The 22621-nt window shown below is 28.6% G+C and overlaps 2 protein-coding genes and 1 non-coding gene across 3 annotated transcripts; 2 read left to right on the top strand and 1 right to left on the bottom strand.

The window, feature by feature from the left end:
- Positions 1-1055: 1055 nt before the first annotated feature.
- On the bottom strand, positions 1056-2594 carry LOC148923437 (putative 2-oxoglutarate-dependent dioxygenase AOP1). The gene is made up of 3 exons (XM_089060584.1): positions 2137-2594; positions 1711-2032; positions 1056-1414 (listed from the first exon to the last, which is right to left on the bottom strand). Exons 1-3 carry the CDS (start codon positions 2508-2510, stop codon positions 1169-1171), a joined length of 942 nt encoding a protein of 313 aa, XP_088916710.1. The 5' UTR covers positions 2511-2594; the 3' UTR covers positions 1056-1168.
- A 4289-nt stretch (positions 2595-6883) lies between these two features.
- Positions 6884-6956, top strand: TRNAF-GAA (transfer RNA phenylalanine (anticodon GAA)). Its single transcript has one exon. It is a non-coding gene; the product is annotated as a tRNA-Phe (tRNA).
- Positions 6957-10944: 3988 nt separating this feature from the next.
- Positions 10945-11700, top strand: LOC125197884 (uncharacterized). The gene has a single exon (XM_048096400.2). The coding sequence runs from the start codon at positions 11068-11070 to the stop codon at positions 11389-11391; it is 324 nt and encodes a 107-aa protein (XP_047952357.1). The 5' UTR covers positions 10945-11067; the 3' UTR covers positions 11392-11700.
- Positions 11701-22621: the final 10921 nt, after the last annotated feature.

Below are 22621 nucleotides of genomic sequence, written 5' to 3'. Positions count from 1 at the left end.
TAATCGCTGATTAATAAAATTTCGACATTTTTTGGATGTTGCGAATCAAATTTCAAACGTTGATATAAAAAAAAATGCTTATTAGATCTCAGTCTTCAATCAAGCAGCGTCCAACTGAATGCGACGAGTTATAACTTTATTTCACTTGATAATAATTGACATTAATATCAGTAAGAAAGAAGATTAAATGTTCCAAAAACATCATGAAAAACGTCGAATAAGTCTCCATCTTGATAATAATTTCATAAATATGGTGAGTCACATGCAGGACCATCTCAATGTCGAGTAGCGATTATGCAATCTTCCTTCAATATTATAATAAAAAAATATTTTGATACGTTAATTATTTATTTCTATTGGTATTTGGTAGGTTTAGTTTGGTCCACGTAAATTATTGAATCAACTAATATAAATATATTATTGGTAAGTTTGTTCTAAAATAAGTTAGTATAAGATAATGGAGTAAGATTTACAATAAATATTTAATTTGTTTATTTTTTTTTAAATTACCACAATTGTGGATTAGAACCTGGTATTCAAATTTCCCTTCAGCAAATGGAATTTTCGAATGATCAAGTTAGTGATATCAGATATTGGTGTGAAGATTGTTACTAGATATGTTGTCACGGTCCCTATGCCTTTTCTAGCTTTTGCTTTTGTTTCTGCGATGTTAGGTCCCCCAGAGTTTGATTTTGTTGCAGTATTTTTTGTTATTGGTTTGTGTGTGTTATATATATATATTAATTAATTAAGTTGTCAGGGTTGTGTTTGGGTTTTCCTTTGTTGAGATTTTGCTATTGTTTTTTTTCTGGATTTTTATGTTAGTCTTATCATTTTTCGATGAGTCTACCATAGAAATAAATCAAATAAATGCTACAAAATTTTTGATGACAAATAAAACAAGTAAATTAAATTAAATTAGATTGATATCATAAATAGTAAAGGTCATAAGCTATTAGTTGTAATCTTGTAGTAATTGATTATAACCATGAATTAGTTCATCACTATTAAATTAGTAATGAAGAAATGGAATTGACTTGAGGGTAGAAAAAATATTGAATCACACAAAAACTTTATTCAAATTAACGAGAGGTAAATAAGTTTTAATTAACATACAAAGTACAAACCACACTAGATAGTAAGCATAATTATAATATGAAATTGCATCTCAAACTCCACAATAAGCCCTAATTGGACACTTTGATCTCCTTCCTTCCTCGGTGTAATAAAAATGGATATATTTGTAGTTGTCAAAAGGCTTAAATTGCAAAGGATGATCTTCATCAACTAGCTCTTCCGGCACTTGTATTACCACATCCCTAATAAAAGTAAACACCCCAAGTGAATACCTTTCTTCACTCCCTTCAATCATCACTCTATGATATGAAGGCTCTATTCTTCCATTTGTGAATCCCTACCATAAAACAAGATCATCCAATGTAAGTTAAACCACAGGGGCCACGTAATCTATATTTTGTATTCCAAATATGAAAGTATAATTTTTTTATGATGCAATTTGATTATATGGGTTTTTATAAAATAATTTACACAAAATTATAAAAATATTTAACAGCATAAGAATAATATATTTTGGGTAGGGGCTTAAGGCCCTTGTCGGGCCCACTTGTGTCCGCAAGTGGGTTCTGTAGCCCATAAAACTTATATAGTCGTTATCGATGTGACATATATTTTTTTTTCCTATATGCATACCATACAAGCGTCGCCGGCCATGACAACAAAAGCCGACGGCGAGGGATCGACACCGACCCAATCGCCGGTTTTTGTCATAATTTGGAGTCCCTTCACTTGGCGCTGGTGAAGAATGGAGGTGAAGCTCTTGTCAGTGTGAGGGACAATCCCTAAACCAGCCTCATCTCCCACCGGAGCAAGATACTTTATGAAACGGAGAAGATACGACGTCGCTTCGACTAACGATTCATATGCATTCCTTATCCCATAAACCTCCGACACCATCGTCATCACCACCTTATCCAATTCCGCCACAACCTTAGAGTATTCAAAGGCTGCTTCACTGCACACAAAGATCAAAATCAACCAAAGAATTGGGGAAAAAAAACCCTAAAAACCCTAATAAAACCCTAAAAAAAATTAACAAACCCCTAAAAAATTAGTTACCGGAAAGTTTCATTTCCGGAAGGCCATAGGAGACTAGTGAAGCGTTCCATGCCTTGTTCGGTGGTGGAGTTTTCGATCCCTAGCCCTTCGTAGAGTGGAACGATGGGCTCTTGGCCGACATAGCCGTGAGAAGGTGTGTCGGAAGTGTTGAGCATTTTGACAGGAGTTGGGAGATCGAAGAGCTCCTCGGAAGCTTGGAAGATGGCATGGTGGAGTTGGGGGGAGAAGTTGGTGTAAGTGGCGATGAAACAACCGAATTCTTCTAGTGCAAGAACCACTTGTTTGCTTGTGGAAAGCCAAGAAGATGATCCTACTTCAAGATTTTGGGATGAGAAGGCTATCGTGGGGAGTGTTTGATTTGCAAGAGAACCCATGGATGGGATATGTTTGTTTTTAGTTATTTGAAAGTGGTTTTGGTTTTGAAATATGATCGATTTGATTTGTAGGGAATAGAGATATATGATTGTTAGTTGAAGTTTGTCATATGCAATTATTTGCTGCCTAGAGAAAAATTATTGGTTGATAAAACAATAGTATCATAAAATAATATTAGGCAAATAAAAATCTCACAGCCTGGTCATATAACAAAAGTATAAAACAGTATATAATAATTTCATTGGTGATATATATATTGTCTCCTTCCTCCAAATAATTAAATGGGATCATTGTTATTAATATAAGTTTAGTAAACCATTACGTTACTCCCTCCGTCCCGCTTAAAATGACACGTTTTCATTTTTAATTTGTTTCAACTAAGATGAGACATTTTTCCTTTTTGGAAACTTTTTCTCTCCAATTAATACATCCAACCAATTTTTCACACTCATATTAAAATATTCATCTTTCTTTATCTCTCTACTTTAATATTTACATCCACCATTTCGTTCTCCAATTAAACACTTTAACCAATAATTCCTAAAACTCCGTGTTGGCCAAGAAATGTATCATCTTAGCTGAGACGCAGAGAGTACTTAATACTATTACATTTTAGTCTATCATTAAATATTTTTTTAATACTCCCTCCGTCCCATGAAAATATGGGCAATGACTATGACACAAGAATTAAGACAAAATTGGTAAAATAAGAGAGATGAGGAGAATGGTATATTAAAATGTAAGAGAGAGGAGGAGAATGGTAGTTAAATTAGTGTTAGCGGATAGTGGGACATACATTATTAAATTGATATAACTTTCCAAAAATGGAATGCACATATTTTTGTGGAACCGATGAAAATGGAAAGTGCACATATTTTTATAGGACGGAAGGAGCGATAAATATTCCATATATGTCATAAATATATAGTAAAGAATGTAGTATATACTACTTTTTTTAAAAAAAATTGATATATATATATATATATATATTAATATATATATATATATATATATATATATATATTATATATATATAAGAGTGAACTACAAAATTAGCTTCTATGTATGGCTAATCGAACGCTGGAGGTATCCGTGTTTCAAAAAATGCACCAGACACCTCTACGTATGAGTATAATATCATTTGAAGTCCTTTTTCATTATTTACGGTGTTCCATGCCCTTCTCACCCTCATTTTTTTTCCAAAATGCCACTAAGGACATTTTAGTCTTTCTAATATTTCATCATTACATTTCATTAATATAAATAAATTTAAATTTATGAATATTGTAAAATAAATTATTAAAACATTAATTTTTATATAAACATAATACTAATAAATTATACTAGTAATTATAATACACGTATTATTATCGAATGTTTTAATGGTAATTAAATATATTTAATTCTCCAATTATTTTTCTTTAAGAAATACTAACAAATATTAAAGTATACTAATAATATATAAAAATTATTTTTCCCACACTCTTTTAAAACTAATTTATACTAGGAATATGTGAAATAATGGAAAGACATTAATGCCCTTGGAGTGGCATTTTGGAAATAAATTGAGGATGAGAAGGGCATGAAAGACCGTAAATAGGGAAGATGGACTTCAAATGATATTATATATATATATATATATATATATAGGGGTGTACTAGTATAGCAACTAATTTTAAAGTTACAACGTACATCCAACCACGTGCTGCTAAATGGCACGAAAAATGCAATATTGTATACAGAAAAATGCAATACACAGTTGTAGAAGCTATAAATGAATTTCGGCAGATTGCATTTTTGTTATATGCAGATTGCATTTTTTATTGTTAAGTTTTGCATTTTAGATATTGACTGTTTAAATTGCATTTTATATATAGACGGATTGCATTTTTATATGTGAAAATGCAAAACTTAACAATAAAAAATGCAATTTATGTGAAAATGCAAAACTCAACACTATAAAATGCAATTTACATACAACAAAAATGCAATCTGCGAAAATGCATATACAACTAGATTGCATTTTTGTGTTTAAAATATTGCATGTTTTGTGCCACATGGCAGCACCAGATTGGATGTACGTTGTGACTCTAAATAAGGGGGCACCCTAGTGCTCCCCTATATATATATATATATATATATATATATATATATATATATATAGGGATGTATTCAAATCCTTTTCATATCTTTTGTCCTTTTTCCTTCTTAATCCTAGCCCCACGATTTTGTCATCTGACGGTTAGATTAATGTCACGTGTCATTTAATAATGCACATTTTCATTCTAATAATGCACAACGGCTAATAATGCAACATTATAGACTAATAATGCATTGATCACAACCATCCAATTCAAGGATCCAAGGGCTGAGATTAAGAAGGAAATAGGACACTTAGAGTACAAAGGAGCCTAACGCACCCCTATATATATATATATATTCACTCTTATATATATATAAACATAATACTAATAAATTATACTAGTAATTATAATACACGTATTATTATCGAATGTTTTAATGGTAATTAAATATATTTAATTCTCCAATTATTTTTCTTTAAGAAATACTAAAAAATATTAAAGTATACTAATAATATATAAAAGTTATTTTTCCCACATTCTTTTAAAACTAATTTATACTAGGAATATGTGAAATAATGGAAAGACATTAATGCCCTTGGAGTGGCATTTTGGAAATAAATTGAGGATGAGAAGGGCATGAAAGACCGTAAATAGGGAAGATGGACTTCAAATGATATTATACCTATACGTAGAGGCGTCTGGTGCATTTTATGAAATATGAGTACCTTCAACGTTCGATTAACTATACATAGGGGCTAATTTTGTAGTTCGGTCGATATAAAAAGGTGTCACTTATCTAGAAAAGGGTTTCTTAATCAATTACTTGTCGGACCAATGGCAAAGTTGTTAACCTAATTTGTTTTTTAATTAGATTGAAAATGAACTTTTCAATTTTGAAATAATATATTCTTTTTTGTCTCTTTCACAACTATTCACGGGTCGAGAATAAACAATTAAGGGTTCCCTTTTCAATCTTTATGTATATCTTTCTAAATCAAAATGCTTGATACAGACCAAAGTGGTCCTAAACTAGATTAATTATTTGACGATCGAGTACATTCCTGATCAAGTCAAATTAGGAAAAGTGGTGTGACATAATTGTTGTTTATGTTGATATCATATTCGTCATTAGTAAGCATGATTCACTTTTGATTTTTATGATCCTTTATGGAGTCTATATAGTCTAATTTCTTGTGATGTTGAACCGATAATGAATTGATTGGGATTAATTTAACCTCTAGTTGGTATATATTATTAAGACTCAATTAATTAAACAAATAGTTAATTGTTTAAAATCTAACTGATTAAAAGTTGAAAGTGAACATTAGTTATTAATATTGATATCTAGTCAACACTTTAACCAAATACATCGTCCTTATTTAGTAACACTCTGGTAATGGTGAATATAATTTAACTAAAAAAATTTAAATTAAATTGTATTTAGTAAAATACTTTGGGGTATTTGATTTTGAATTTGTGTGGATGATGTATCATATATATAATTGGGCGGATACATAAAGATGGTTTTCATAATTTCATTATCAGCAATTTGGTCCTCTTTGTGACTATATATATTTAATTTTGGTCCCCTCAGTTATACTACCAAATAATTTGTGTTGTCACATAACTTTCGTTATTTCGTTATTGGATATATCCACGACTTTAAGTTTTATGCACATGACAAATATTTGAAATAGACAGGGGATGGTCCAACAATTTGAGATTGTAGTAATTACATTCTTGTTTGTATCAAATAAGATATGTATGTGTGGTCTTCGATTTTTGTGGGCAATTAATTGATTATACGATCAAGTTTCGATTGATGTTGAAATTAACAATTAATCGTGTATCATGCTGATCGAGTGAAGGTATAGCTTCATATTTTTGTACTTATATAGAATAGTAAGTGATCGAATAATGAGGAAACGGGGATCTTTTTTTACTATAATGTAACTTTAGAAACTAAATTATACAAATTTCAGACCTATATTGTTTGATGTCTTCTTCATTTCCCAAATTAATTATCCAAATCGGAATAGCGGCTATAGCGTTTTCCGCCAATCCTAAAGAAAAATTGGCTCTCGTGTATGATTTAGGAATTCTTTATCTATTGATGATTATACATTTCATAAAAACAAAATTGTGGTTAATATTATGGAACATACACAAGAACGTTTATGCATTTATTACAAACTTCACAAATTATGATAATATACTATATATATAGAATCATTTAAAATGATATAACATGAGATATAATTAAAAATAGTTTTCGATTTAAACAACATGCGGGGATAGCTCAGTTGGGAGAGCGTCAGACTGAAGATCTGAAGGTCACGTGTTCGATCCACGTTCACCGCATTTTTGGTCATTAATTAATAATTTATCTTTCCACTATGATTTTCTTAATATTATTTTCAGTAATTGTGGACACAATTTTCATTTATAGTTTCGATAATGGTATTAGTATATACTTTTCACGATGATTTTCGTATTTACTTTTAATAATTTTGTTACCTTCATGTTTTCTTTTTTCTGTCAGTTATATTACTTATGTGAAAATCAGAATAATGTCAATTTAAAATCAGTTTGAAGTCTGTAACTGAATTTTTTTTATTCGTAATTAATAAGTATGTGATACTATATTTTATAAAAAAATCGGATTGATATGTAAAATTATAATGATTAAAAGTTTAAAACTTAAAATACTTCTCTCTCCTCTTTTATGAATAAATCGATTTTGTTTTTCATTTTTCTTTCTTTTCTCCTTTGGTTTATTTTCTTTCTAAAATTTCGGTTTCCCTTCTTCATTTCATGGAAAAAGAATTTAACTTTTATTTTCCTTTTTTCGTGATTTCAGATTTTGTTGTTGCAAATTATGGGAATAATAATGGCATCATTAAGTGTGGGCTTAAACAGATTTGAAATTCCCTTTTATTTTCACTTTTACAAATGGGATTTGCTTTCACTACCAAAAGAGGTAGCTGATCACTGAAATCAAGGTATTTAAGTGAAAGGGATCAAAATTTATGCACAGTATCCACAGTGTGTATAGTGTATGTATACCATGTTGGACATTATTTATCATAATATATTTAAGAATACATAATTGAATATAAATAAAGTAAGATTTTCGAACTACATGTATTTCACGTAAACCATAAGCATAATAGGATCGAGATATACCTTGGCGATCCATAGCGGAAGCGATTGAGGAAGGAGGAGACGATTTCCTTGAACCTTTTCCGGCGTAGTGGCGCAACTCCAAGGATTTGTTTCTCTCTCTTTCCCTCATTTATGTGTTCTCTGTAATGTGTGTGATTTGATGGGATCCCACACTTGTATTTATAGGCAGAGAGAGGACAAACCCTAATTATCAAACCCTAAAAGCCCTTTCCATCAAAGAGGCCATGTAATAATATGGACGATTCTTTACATTAATATTGTAATATATTGATCATAATTATAGGAATATAATTCCTAAATCAATCGTATTACCAATTGGTTATAATTTAATTGTAATCATTGCCATTTATATATATGTGCTCTAATTTGAACAACTACATGTATACGCCCTTTTCCATATTGGAATTACTATAGAAAAGGAAATGTACTGTATATATTAGTGATCAACTAATAATTTAGAGAACATATTATAGCTAATTGATCGTCCCTTTTCATTCCAATTAATACGATAATTAATTGATAGTAAATTAATTAGGGAAAAATGTGTCTTATACCAATTATATGTATTATACCAAAAATCCAATTCTATTTAGGATTCTATCACATGTCACATATGTGAGACATAAAACTTACATACCATACCTCATAACTTAAACTACGGTTGTGAAATCAGCAACAACTCTAAACGTAAATTTAATGATTTTTTTTTTTTTACCATAATGGTCTAGCGATGGGATCGATCTAGCCCCATAATGGGGAAGATACTACTAAAGGGCTTATTAAGAGCCACCGGCTGCAGGTGTGACGGCCTTTTTCCGGAGTGAGCAGTGGACTCCTTCTCAACAGATTGTGGCATCAATATTGGAACATTATAATTTGTGATTAAATTGTTTCATATTTATTATATTTTTAATTTCATTTAATTAATTTATTAACTTATATATATCAATGTTAAAAAATATCTTAATCCATGTATCCATATACAAGGGTGTGAAACTAGTTTAAAAGTAAAAAAATAGAGTTATACATATAGGAGGAGGTTTTCAAATTAATTGTGATTCTTTTAAAAATAAATGAAATATTAAAACATGAATTATATTACTCTTTCCGTTGTGTCAAGTTATTTCTTTTTTGAAGCAAAGAACTTTTTCATATTTATTTTTACAAAATATCAAAAACCAAATAATGTTAAAAATAATTTTTTAGAGGAGAGAGAATTGGAGAATAAGAGGATGTATTTCAACATTATGAATGATTACGAACTCCAAATATATACCATCTACCTAATATGCGGTTCGACTCTTCTTTCGTGATTCGGAAAAGAACCAACAAAGAAAACTTATCTGTCACATTTATTTGAAGCATCAGAAGTTTCTATTATTATAGCAGTAAATTAACAAGAAATTAAACACTCAAACAAGCAGATATATAGAGCTGATAATCATGGAATTTAGGCTCCACAATATTCTTTGAGAGGATCCGGTGAAGCCCTACCAGCATCTGTGGAGGTAAAATCAATGAACTTATCTATCTATACTATCATTAAGAGCATCCGCAATGGTCGGCTAGCGACCGGCTAGCCGATTCGTCGCGCTGGCCGATCGGCTAGCCGAACCATTGGAGTCGGCCAGCGCGAAATCGGCGAGCCGATCGGCGTGGGCTGGCCGATCGCTCGGCGCTGGCCGCCATTGTGGCGGCCTGATCGGCCAGCGCCGAATTTTGTTTTTTTTTTTTAATTCTTTTTTTTAATTTTTTTTAATTCTTTTTTTAAAAAAAAAATTTAATTTTTTTTTTAATTTTTGAAAAACTATATAAACGCGATTTTCTCTATCTCTAAATTTCAGTACAAGAGCAACATCTAGCGATGGACAACAACAACTAGCGGCAAACTATAACAGATTCAAGGTGGCTCGTGTGTGGAAGCCCGGATTTTTTTTTTATTATGTTATTTTTATGATTTTTAGTTAATGTACTTTTTTTTATTTAAATAAAATTAATGAATTTTCCCGTATATGTCTCGTAAATTTAATTCCGTATTTTAATCGTAATTTTAATTCCGTAAATGTAGTATATTTTGAATTATTTTTATTGCGGCTGGTCTATGGCTGGTCTAAATCTGATGTGGCAGGTGGATTTTTTAGTGTTGCTGACGTGGCAGGGGAGAGAATGGCTGACCTATTGCTGGCCTATGGCTGGCCTAAGCACCATTGCGGATGCTCTAAAAGCTCAGTTTTTTTTTGGGGGAAATCAAAGGGAATTCCCCCCTGTTTTCAAATTTTTGATTTGGGGAGAATTTTGCAAGTGGTAGAGGCAACTCACACTTCCATTCTTTGACCAAAAGTTAAAATGACTCCACCAACATCATGCATTAAAACCTATAGTTAATAGGATCATTTTTAATTGTAAAACTGACTAAACATCACATCATTTATATATACACAATTTACAATTTGTATGCATATGAAACCCATAACATGAGAACGTTTTCCCACCTAAATAAAAAGTAGGTTTTCCCTCCCAAAAATAATGTGGGTTTTCCTCCCTCCAAAATGGAGGGGTTTCTTGGAGCCAAAAAAATGGGAGGAAATCAGTTCATTTTAGAGTAAAAAAAAATTGTAATTTAAAATTTAAAACCCATGAGTTATTTAGAAAGTTGCTCTATAAATATCAGTGGCAACAACACACATTCATAAATTGCAGGTTCTTCTCTCACTCTTTACATTTGCTTTCATATCTTTCTTCATCTTTTTATTTTTTTTTATTTTAATATTTCACTGCTTATTTTCACCATTTATATTTTGCAGATATTTAAGGTATGTGAATATTATCAACATTTTTTATTTATATTTTGCAAATATTTAAGGTATATGAATGTTATCTAATATTTTTCTTTTTTACATAGCTTAACTCTTTATTGATTTTTAGTTTGTGTTTATTTTGCAGATTATTAAGGTACGTTAGCTTTAATTAACATTTTTCCTTTTTACATTGCTTCACTTTGTATTTTTTTAGTTAGTTATTTGTGTTTATTGTTGTATTTGTTTTTTATGATTCTAGCTATTACATTTACACGACATAGATCAACACAAAACAGAATCAGATTTCAGAATAAGAAGAAGACAACAGCAATACAAGTTCATTTTTGAAAAACCATACATAAATTTGTAAACATGAAAACATAATACATACAGTTCATGCTCTAACTGCTAGAGTATACTTTCTATCAAAGCTCACTATGGCTGTGCAAATATTTTATTGAGCAGCAAATTTGGGCGCCGCCGAAGCAATGGGAAAATCGATTAGATCGAAGAGGGAGAAGAGGCTGAGGTCGATTAGGAGGGAGATGGTTGAGCCGATTAACGACAAGAAGGACGCCGCCAAGCTAGCCATCCAGGAGGCCGCCCTCGCCGCTCCCAAGCTCCCAGTTAAACCCACCCGCGCCGACGACGATGCCTCCGTCTCTATCGCCGCCATGGAAGTCGAGACTGCTGCGGATGATAATCAGAGTTCCAAATTCCTCAAACCTATTGGAAACAAGCTCAAGAAGAAGATTAAGATTGTCAAGAAAAAGTCCCACGGCAAGGGAAAAATCAGAAGGAAAAACGTGTAATTTTGATGCTAGATTTCTCCCCTTTTGAAGCCTTTATTTATTTATTTATTAATGTTTCGATGCTACTTCTGCTGAATTGATGTGAGGTAATGTGATAGCCAATTTGTTCATGGAACAAAAGAAAACAAGTCCACTGACGGAACAAGCGTAGCCAGCCTCAGTTCTCCGCCATGGCAGCCCATAGATTTGTGTATGTGAGAGAGAATGTCTATGTGAAGATGAAGAGATTACCAATTGAAAGGAAATTGTAAAAGTAAATAGGTAGAAATAATAGGTATGTCCTAGGACTATTGTAAAGTCATCATTGCATTTGAGTAATGATAAACAGCTAAATTTTGTACAACCAAAATAAGATTATATTAATAATTTGATTATTAATTATATATTAAAATATGGTAAGTGGATAAGTTAAAAAGACTTATTAGCCTTTAAACTCATTTTTTATATTTATATTTAAATTTTCTTTCTATTATTTTTAAAATTTGAATTAAAGTATGTACTAATTACATTTATAGTTCTAAAAAAATAAAAAAAATTATACAAAAATCATAAATATATGACCACAATATTATACATTTTCCATGTAATATATGTATCTAAATATTTTAATTAAATGCATAAATAAATCTATTTTTTTTCAAATAAACTAGATTTTGGTTGTACAAAATTTGGTTATATAGATTTATTGTTTATTTATTGTGATACTTGTCACTTTGTCAGCTTTAATTTTACTTTCTTTGTTAATTATTTTTATAGGATATTTTTTTATGGGTAATTAATTTTAATATCTTTCAGTTTTATTTTATTTTGGTAATTTTAAGCATTAAACATAGGACATTTTCTTTCTTTCTTTTTCATCATTTTCATGCTTTGAATAGAACAAAACTAAAAAAAATAATATAGTATGATTATCATTTCGAAATATAATTACCAAACCCTGCTATATAGAAAAAACATTTGTCATTCACAAAATAATATTTTATTCTTTTAAACATTCTTTAATCTTTGTTTTTATCTTAAATAGTATTAGTCCTCGAAACACACTGCTACAAAATCCAATCACAAATAAATCTCAACTACCATTTTAAAATAAAATAATTACTGAAATGAAATTTAAATGAAAGATATTAGTATTAATTAGCCGTCTTAAAAACATTACTTAGATATTAGTATTATCAAACAAGTAGTTTTCCAAAAAAAGAATATATTAAATAGGTCATAACGATGGTATTTATCCAACTATTTCTTAGATTTTAATCGTTTGAATGGTTTATTGAATTTTGTCAAAAATTAATTAAGAATACAAAGTAAAAATTTGTTACCTTAGTCTAATGTTATGTACTTTATATCAGGTGTGGTCATATAAATTAAAAATCGTTCCACGTATTGATATATGGAGTATATAAATTTAATCAATTTGGTTCAATTTATACTTTTGCATTTTATTTAGGTTTTATGCAAAGCTTTTAAAAGAAGCTATATAATTGATGTAACTTTTGGACTTTTTTTTAGTGTGTTTGATTGATCAATCAAGCTTTTGTTTTGTACAATGGACAATTACTTTTTGTATCATATATGTATAAGAGAACCCAAAATAATAAATTATAATATTTTAAGATATGTTGAATATTTAACCAACTCAACTATACATTTTTTTATGATTTATCAGTGACTATCCAACCACACCATTATATATTTATTTTTATTAATTTTATAATAATATTATTACATTATTGCATAATAATAATTGATATTTTTATGTAATTTTATTTCGTGCGTGAAGTGAAGAGAGTAAAGTAAGAGAGAGAGAATAAAATAAAGATAGAAGTATTTCTATTTTTTAGTAATGAGTCATTTTGGTTGGGACAAGCTAAAAACAAAAGTGAATCATCCAATAGTAAGATCTCATAAAATGTGATGTATTGATTTAGATGTGATAAGTTATAAACTACAATGTGTCATTATTCGATGACTTATTTACTATGATGATGTTCGGTTTCCTACATAAAATAATATCAAGATACAATTTAGAATTGAATTGTGAGATCTTACAATTGACATATCTTAAAACGAGTACAATCTAGGATTCAGATATGATAAGTTCTAGGATTGAATTATGTAGCAAAATAATAATTATAATATTTTAAGATAGGCTCAATATTTAACCCACTCAACTATACATTTTTTTTATGATTTATTTGTGTCTATCCAACCACACCATTATATATTTATTTTTATTAATTTTTTGTAATAATATTATTGCATGAAATATTTATTATTGCATGATAAAAATTGATAATTTTATGTAATTTTATTTTGTGTGTGACATGTAGAGAGCAAAGTAAGAGAGAGAAAATAAAATAAAGATAGGATTGTTCCATTTTTAGTAATTAGTTATCTTGGTTGGGACAAACTAAAAAGAAAGTGAGTCATCTTCAATGTCACAAGGGAGTATATCTCACAATTTAAACACATGAACTCATTAAGTTGGGGGCGAAAATGTATATATTAGTACCTATTAATATTATACTACACTAATTATTGATTGTTGAAATCTTTTTTCAATCTTTTCTCTTTGAAAATGGGAAGCAACTTGCACTCTTTGCACAATCCTCAATGTCTGGAAATGAATGTTTTCAATCTTTTATGTCTTTTCATCTTTTATAAAATATGAAATAAAATAAATTTGTAAGGTGGAAATCATTTGGTGAATAAATTATGATAATCATTTTAATGTTAACGTCAAAAAGACTGCATGCATGGAGTATTATGTGTATTTGCAAATAATTAAGGTTTGTGAACACTACCTAACAATTTTCTATTTTACATTGCTTCACTTTTATTATTTTTTGGTTTGTTACTTCCTTATATTATTGTATTTATTTATAATTCTACCTATTACATTTACACTGCATAAATCAATAAAGAAACATAGACAAATTTCTTTCAACATCTTAAGCACACTGCACAACAAAGAAAGTAGAGAAACTTTATCTCTTATTTCCAATACAATTTGCCCTATAAATTATAGGACAAATAATAAGCGTTTCTCAATCCCAGGTTCTTATTTTTCTCTCTATATTCTTAGAGTGACTTTTTTTATCTCCCTACAATTTCTTCTCTCTAACTTATTGTTCATTGAAACGCAGGGCAACAATGATGCAAAACTCATCTTTGGGGGTAGATTTCGCCTCCAAATGGAAGCAAGGATTTACCTGGAGAGTTGTTGATGGTTGAAGTACTTGGGAATAAAATTTTGAGATGCAAAGCCAGAGAAGAAAATGAAAAAAAAAGAGAAGGGAAAGAAGATAGCAGCGTTGCAGATAGATAAAATTAGGTTTAAATTACGTAGTAGAATATAGTTAGTGGACTGAGCTGATTAAATACTAATCATATATGTATCATGTTATGTAATCATGTGGAGTATTTATTTTGTTTTAGGAGTATGACAATAGTTGTTGATTACTACGTAAAGAAAGTTGAAGTGTGTGATAAAATGACAAAAAGTTGACACATGTAAAATAAAAAAGACATAGAGTTGACATGTGTAAGAAAAGATTGAATGTTGATGTGACAAAAAAGACAAATAGTAGTACCATCATACATTTTCATTCACCTTTCCTCATAACTATTGCTACGCATCAACTTTTGAATATAGATACAAAACCAATTTTACATAACAAGGTTTTTTCCCAAAAATAATGAGCGTGACTTCTACATAACAAGGATTTCCCACCTAAAAAAAAGAGTAGGTATTCCCCCCCTAAAAAATAGAGCAAGTTTTCACCACAAAATAATGGGAGGAATTTCCCCCCTAAAAAAAGAGCAGGTTTTCCCCTTTAAAAAAAGAGCAGGTTTTCTTTCCCTCCAAAACAATGGGAGGAAAATTTGATCATTTTTCAGAGCTAAAAATTTAAAATTTAAATTTTAAGAGCCAAAACTCAACTAGAAGTTGCCCTATAAATATTCATTCCAATAACAAACATTTCTCAATCCTAGAATCAAGGATAGTGAATATCTTTCCGAATTTAAAAATTAAGTGAAGATGTACTATAAAAAAATAATTAGGATCTAGATTAGTGACAGTTTATAAAATAAATCCAAAAATAACAAATTCATTTATATTCAAGTTTCCATTAGATATATTTGTTTTTTATATTTAAGTAATCAAACCTTAGTAAGAATTATTAACATATGTTAATGAATATTTATTTTAACATTAAAGATAAATTAGTATGATTATAATGACAATAGTAGTTGATTACAACGTAAAGAAAGTTGAAGTGCATGATAAAATGACAAAAAGAAAGAAAAAAGATATAAAATTGACATGTGTAAGAAAATAGATTAAAAGTTGATGTTACAAAAAGATAAACACAAGTACCATCATGCATTTTCATTCACCTTCCTCACAGCTATTGCTATACATTAGTTAAGATATTGATGAATCTGGGTCGACACAAATTGGGTGATTCAAAAATTTGATACCATATGGTCAAATGTTTTTCCTGCTTATACTGACAAATTAATATTTTATAAAAGAAATAAAAAAAAAATTACATGGTGTCTACAAAGTTAAAATAAAAATATAACAAAGTAAACCTTTCTTCACGTGCAAATTTTTTGAAAATTTACAAAAACTTTATTACTGACTGATAATTGAGCCTCTCATTTTCCATTGCTTCTGAACTGCACAAGAACAAATACAATACAAACATGTAAAAGTTAATTTGCAATTAATGTACAGGCAATTATTTAGGTAATTGGTTGAGGGGAGATAGATTACTCAGATCAAACACCAGAAGTGCCGATAAAAAAAATACTCTCTCCGTTCCCCAAATTTTGTCATAGTTTGACCGGACTCAAGTTTTAAGAAATGTAATGGAAAGTGGGTTGAAAAAGTTGGTAGGATGTGGGTCCTACTTTTAAAGTATTAGTTTTATAATAAAATGTGAGTGCTAATAAGTTAATGGAATGTGAGGTCCGCTACCAAAAATGGTAAAAAGTGAAATGCGAAAATTTTGTGGGACGGACGGAAATGAAAAAAATGGGACAAAATTTAGGGACAGACGGAGTAATTATGAGTTTGATTCATAACCTACAGTTGCATGCACAAATCTTTACCAAAAGATTTGTATGCGAACAACTAAAAGGAGATCTCTGCCAAGTGAGATAGATAGAGATAGATAATCCATGACTATCTACGTGCCAAGAGTATTGATATCTACATTATTGGATAACTCTACGCGCCAAGAATATAGATTTACCATTATTACCTGAAAATATCTACATACCAAGGGTATAGATCTACCATTAATTAATTAGTAGAGTATCGACTACGAATACAACATTTTGCCAAGACATGCAATCGTATCATCAAAATACGTCAAATGCAGAAGAGTTGAGCATTTTGAAATTCAAATGTTAGTGTTTATTCTCTCAAACACATAGCATCACCTTTTGGGCTTGATGGAATTAATGAAAGAAAAATATAGCATTTTGTATTATAATTGATTCATTGCAAATTAACTAAGTCATGATTTACATTATAGGCTTTTTATATTTTATATTAAATCAGTCATAATATAAACTAAACGAAATTCCAAATTATATCAGACACATCATAAGCATTCCATATTCTTTTGTTTTTTTAATCAACATAATTATTCCATATCTCTATATTTAATATTATACACATTCCATAATAAAGTCAATTTACTTAATTTAATTTTGTATTGCATTTAAAATTTTATTAATAAGTGTATAAAATTTGTTTTTAATATTTAACTACACATAATCCACATAATACGCATAACTGTACACATAATTATACGCATATTCCATGATTAAGTCTATTTACTTAATTAGGTATCGCATTTAATGTTCTACTAATAAAATTGTAAACATTTTTTATTTAGTATAAATAATTGATTTGTTGCTAAGTGTATTTTATAAAGAAACAGAGAAAATATCAATTATATAGCTTTAAAATATGAAATAGATGATTTGTTCCCTAAAATATTAAATAAATGAGTTAAAGAACATGCAATCATAAACTTAATTAGTATTATTATGTTACTTTTTTTTAAGTTTACTATACTGCTTTAAAGTTATCTTTTACGTACATGTTGCATAAAACAAATTGAATCACCTGCCAACTAATCAATTTAACGTTAATTAAAGTTATTAAAGTTATTACTACTAATCAATTTTAATACTATACAACGATATCAAAATTTAACGTTGTTAATAATATTTAATTATGTACTCATTTAATTAATAAAATATTGCATCATACTGGAATTGAAAATATGGACAATTATTAATAGACAGATGGAGTATATAACAATTCGATAATGTATAATAGTACTAAAGTTCATAGGTACTAATAGTATATCATTACGTACTTATTTGATTACTATAAATATCGTCAGCTGCGCATCGCGTCGGGGCTGAAGTGCAAATTCACTTATCATACGAACGTCGTTTGATAACAATTCTATGTGTTTTGGGCACAAAACTCCAGGGGTTTAGTAGTTCATGAGGATAGGGTGTAATACCGACTCAGTAACATAGTGTTTACTAAGTGATCGAAGTTGAATCCATCCTCAAAGGGTTTAGTAGTCCATAAGGCTAGGTTGTAGTATCGACTTTGGAACATAGTTTACAATTTAACAGAACTGTGTGTAATGTAAAAACTAATTCTTACCTTTATTGAGAATTTTTTTTTTAATAATAAATTGCACCAGAATTATTTGAACAAAGCTTTTATTCCCTTTGATATAAATTTTCATTATTTTTGGACATTTGAGTTAAAGGCATATGCTCCTTGCTTTATTTTGAGTGGACAAATTTTGATTCAAAACTTAAAAGTGATTTGAATTGCAAAAATGGTCTTTTAAAAAATATATAGTTCATATTTGCGATACTTTGTGAAGATAGATTGCACCAACATTATTTGAACAAATGTTTTATTTCAACACTTCCAATTTATTTACGATTTCTATTCCCTTTTTTATACTTTTTCGGTTTTCTTTCTATTGCATTTATTTCATTTATCTCTAATAAAATTATTATTTGTACTTTGAAAATAATTAATATCTTAAAACATTGAATAAAAATAATATACAACAACAGAAGTAATTTAAAATTTTATATGTCTTATTTTGTTTTATGGCCTGAATTTTTTTTTATCTATTTGAAATGTTACAATAGTTTCAATGAATAGTGTTGTCATAGATGGTAGTTATTTTGAAATTTTTGTATTATTTTAAATAATAATTTTTGCATGTATTATACTTCTATATAATAGTTTTTGTTAACCTTTTGTTATTTAGTTGTAGGTGCTCGGATTTAAGCTTTATTTGAATCCAATGAAGTTTGTTCGGTTATAGATTTGGACAATTCACAATAGGATTGTTATAAATGATAATTTTTATATTATTATTTTTTCACCCAATTTAGTAATTATATATATACCAATCTTTATTTTTATATTTATGTATTCTATTGGAGGTGCTAAGATTTAAACCTTGAATAAATGCAATCAAATACCTATCATTGTGGATGTTGTTATGTATTTTGGAGGAAATTTATTTTCTTCTACCCCAAAAGATGTTTTCACATGTTTATTGGTTCTAAAGATAATGTATTTGCATCTTTCTTGGTTCTAAAGATAATGTAATTGCATTTTTATTGGTTCTAAAGATAATGTATTTGTAAATTCTATAGAGTTTTTCCAAAAAATGTTGTTTTGTGTTTATTCGATCATATTTATTTTTAGTCTTAGTGAAGTTTTTATTTATTTGAAATGATTTTTTTGTTTACTTTGATACATTATACTCCCTCCGTCTCACCTTAGGAGTCCCGGTTGAGTTCGGCACGGGTATTAAGAAATGTAAAGGAAAGTTGGTGAAAAAATATAGTGGAATGTGGGTCCTACTTTTTAATATTAGTTTTATAATAAAATGTGAGTGGAAAAAGGATAGTGGGATGTGAGGCCTAATACCATTTATAGAATGTGGGGCCTAAAACCCTACTTCGAATTAATAAATGATAATTTAAAATTTAATTTATGGTTATAAGTTTTAGTAAATTGAAGGTATTAGTTTTAGTAAATTTTAATTATAGCCGTGTAGGAATATTTTTTTTAGTAAATTGAAGGTATTAGTTTTAGTAAAATTTTAATTATGGCCATGTAGGTGTATTAGTTTTAAAATTTTAATTATGGCCATGTAGGAGTATTAGTTTTAGTAAATTTTATCATCCACTTAAGATGAAACATTTTATTTTTTAGTTTGTCCCAAATAAAATGACACTTTTCTCCTTTTTAAAACTTTCCTTCTTCAATTAATACACTTAACCACGTTTCTCATTCCAATTAAAATATCGAGCTCTTTTTCTCTCTTCATTTCAATCATTAATTGTTTATTTTTGTGGAATAGAAATCAATCTTAATACTATATAGTGATATCAAAATTTAACGTTATTAACAATACTTAATTATATACTTATTCAATTAATAAAATAGTGCATCGCACTGGGATTGAATATATGGACAATATTACATTAGACGGATGGAGCATATAATAATTCGATTCTTAAAGTTCACATGTATCGATAATACATGATTATGTACTTATTTGATTGCTAAAAATATCGTAAGTTGCGCATCGCGCTGGGGCTGAAGTGTAAATCCAACACTCCAAATGTTTAGTAGTACATGGGGTTAGGGTATAATACCGACTCAATAAAATACCGTTCGCTATGTAAGCGAAGTTAAATCCATCTCCAAAGGGTTTAGTAATCCATAGGGCTAGGTTGTAGTGCCGACTTAGCAACATAGTTTACAATTTAACAACATTGTGCAATATACTTTTTTCTATGTAATATTCTATATGAAATTTAAAAATATTAACTATATTGATTTAAAATATTAAATAGATGAGCTAAGAACATGTGTTTCTTGCATTTTCAAAAATTATATTTTCTTTTTACCATCCATCACAAGAAAATACTAATTTTTAGTAATTATTCAATATATCAGACTATTAGTTAATAGATTATTTAAAATATCAGTAACTATACCTACAATTAATTACCTAAATTGTATTGCATAGTTGTAATAGGTTTCAATAAGATCCTTAAATTATGGTTTTCATCTATTTATTTATTCTAACCTTTAATAAGCCCAAATCAAATTATTTGATATTAACTTCTAATTTCCCTAAAGTTTAATAGCACTCTTTATTTTATTGTAACCTATAGTTATTATTAGTGTGACCATGATCATTAATAGCATTCTTTATTTTATTATAAACTATAGTCATTATTTTTTATAATTATATATGGATTTTGGTTCCATTCAGGTAATCATGAACTTTAAAATATGAAATTGAATTTCTCTCATTCGATTTTTAAAATTAAAAAATCTAAATGATAGATTAATCGATCATATTTCCGATATGATTTTTAGTATATCAAAATTACCCCAAGAATAGAGTATTGATTTTGTTCTTATAACATAATTGGCAATAGTCTAAAATATGTTTAAATATGTACTCCTATAATCATTATTTTATATTTATCCATGAGTATTGACTTTGTTCGTTGATCCATGAATTTTTAATTAGAAATTAAAATTAAATTGGTAACCTTGAATTTTCAAAATTAGAAAAATAATATAATCGAATGATTTAATCAACTATATTTTAAATATGATTTCAATATGATATGTTGGTCGATTATTTTTTATATATTTATTATATAAGTAAAAATGGGTGGTAATCTAAAACACGATCGAGCATGTAATATACAATAATTGTTTTTTTATATTCATCCCAGAATACTATTTTTTGTATATGTTGCAACAATGTAGCATTTCTTCATATAGTCATAGAGACAATAACAAAATTAGTGACAAGTGTCAGAGAAAAGAAAAAGAAGTATAATACTGATATTAGTAGTGAATAGAGCTAAGAACTCTAAGATTTACTCCATATTTTACAGTTTATTTTTATGTCTCTATAATCTTAATGTTTATCTTTAACTAGTATCACCGCCGTGCTATGCACGGTCCATTTTATTTTCTTCCAATTATGAAATATTTTGTTTAAATTATAAACAATTGTGAATTTAACTTTTTAAATTTTTAAATAAATTTAATGAATTACTAATTATAGTTAATGTGAATGAAAATTTATTTAATTATTGAGAATCAAGAAACGGAAAAATATATTTATGTATGGTGCATACTAAACACTATTCACCATAATTATTTGTGATAATAAACCTGAAATTAAATTAAAGTGTACATATCAATTTAGAAAGATTATAATTATAATAAAAATAAATAAATTATTAGTATTAAATAACATTCACGCAGACGTACAAAAGTGAGTTTATCAATACAATAATTTTTTATTGATAGAAGATAGAAAATATAAATTACTAGTTAACTTAATTATATATTTCACTACAATAGTATACTGATATTATCAAATAGATAATTTTATAGTATTAAAATAAATCTTTAAAATTAGATTATTACCACTATAATATTCATTATAGTTTTTTAACTTCTCTCAATCATCTTTCAAAACATTCATTTCATTACAATATAGTGATCCTATACACTAAAAATCCAAACCTTGAAACCTAAATCCTAAATAACTTTAAAATGTGCTAATCATGACTAACAAATATGCAAAATATCAATAAAATTCTCCTTCCGTCCCAGTTCAATATTTCTTTAATTGGAATTTATAGAACAATATGAGAAGAGGATGGTGGTGGTGGATTTCTACCAAACACTAAGGTCATGCTTGGTATGATAGAATGGAATGAGGGTGGAATGGAATGAAGATAGGAATGAAATATCAATTTCCTTGGATTTCCTTTGCATTTTCATCCATTCACTCATTCATTTCATCACACCAAGCAAATAAATAGAATGGAAGTATGAATCACATTCCATTCCATCATACCAAGTAGCTCCTAAAATCTACATTATACAAATATAGAGAACAAAATTAAAAGTATAACTTTATTTATTCGACCCTAAATGTACAAACCATACGTAGTCAATAGAATTTCATTCTAGCGTCAAGAGAAATGAGTTTTGCAGCGGCGCTGCTTCATCCCCAATTCCCAAATCTATCTTCCTTCACCCATTCCCTTTTATTCTCCACCACCGTTTGTCCGTTCCTCTTAATTTTTAGGTTGAGGATGT

Source organism: Salvia hispanica, chromosome 6 (genome assembly GCF_029641045.1).
Source record: "Salvia hispanica isolate PSC_SH4W2 chromosome 6, Shi_PSC_v1, whole genome shotgun sequence".
Taxonomy (NCBI): domain Eukaryota; kingdom Viridiplantae; phylum Streptophyta; class Magnoliopsida; order Lamiales; family Lamiaceae; genus Salvia; species Salvia hispanica.
The sequence above is the reverse complement of the archived record's forward strand: the minus strand, read 5'-3'. Positions and strand labels throughout refer to the sequence as shown.

What these genes read in the sequence shown, in the direction of transcription:
- LOC148923437 (XM_089060584.1), bottom strand. Translation starts at nt 2,510, where the DNA reads ATGGGTTCTCTTGCAAATCAAACACTCCCCACGATAGCCTTCTCATCC. An exon ending in TCCGGAAATGAAACTTTCCG is followed by an intron (nt 2,033 to 2,136) that starts GTAACTAATTTT and finishes CTTTGTGTGCAG; the next exon opens with TGAAGCAGCCTTTGAATACT. An exon ending in TGGCCGGCGACGCTTGTATG is followed by an intron (nt 1,415 to 1,710) that starts GTATGCATATAG and finishes GTTTTATGGTAG; the next exon opens with GGATTCACAAATGGAAGAAT.
- LOC125197884 (XM_048096400.2), top strand. Translation starts at nt 11,068, where the DNA reads ATGGGAAAATCGATTAGATCGAAGAGGGAGAAGAGGCTGAGGTCGATT.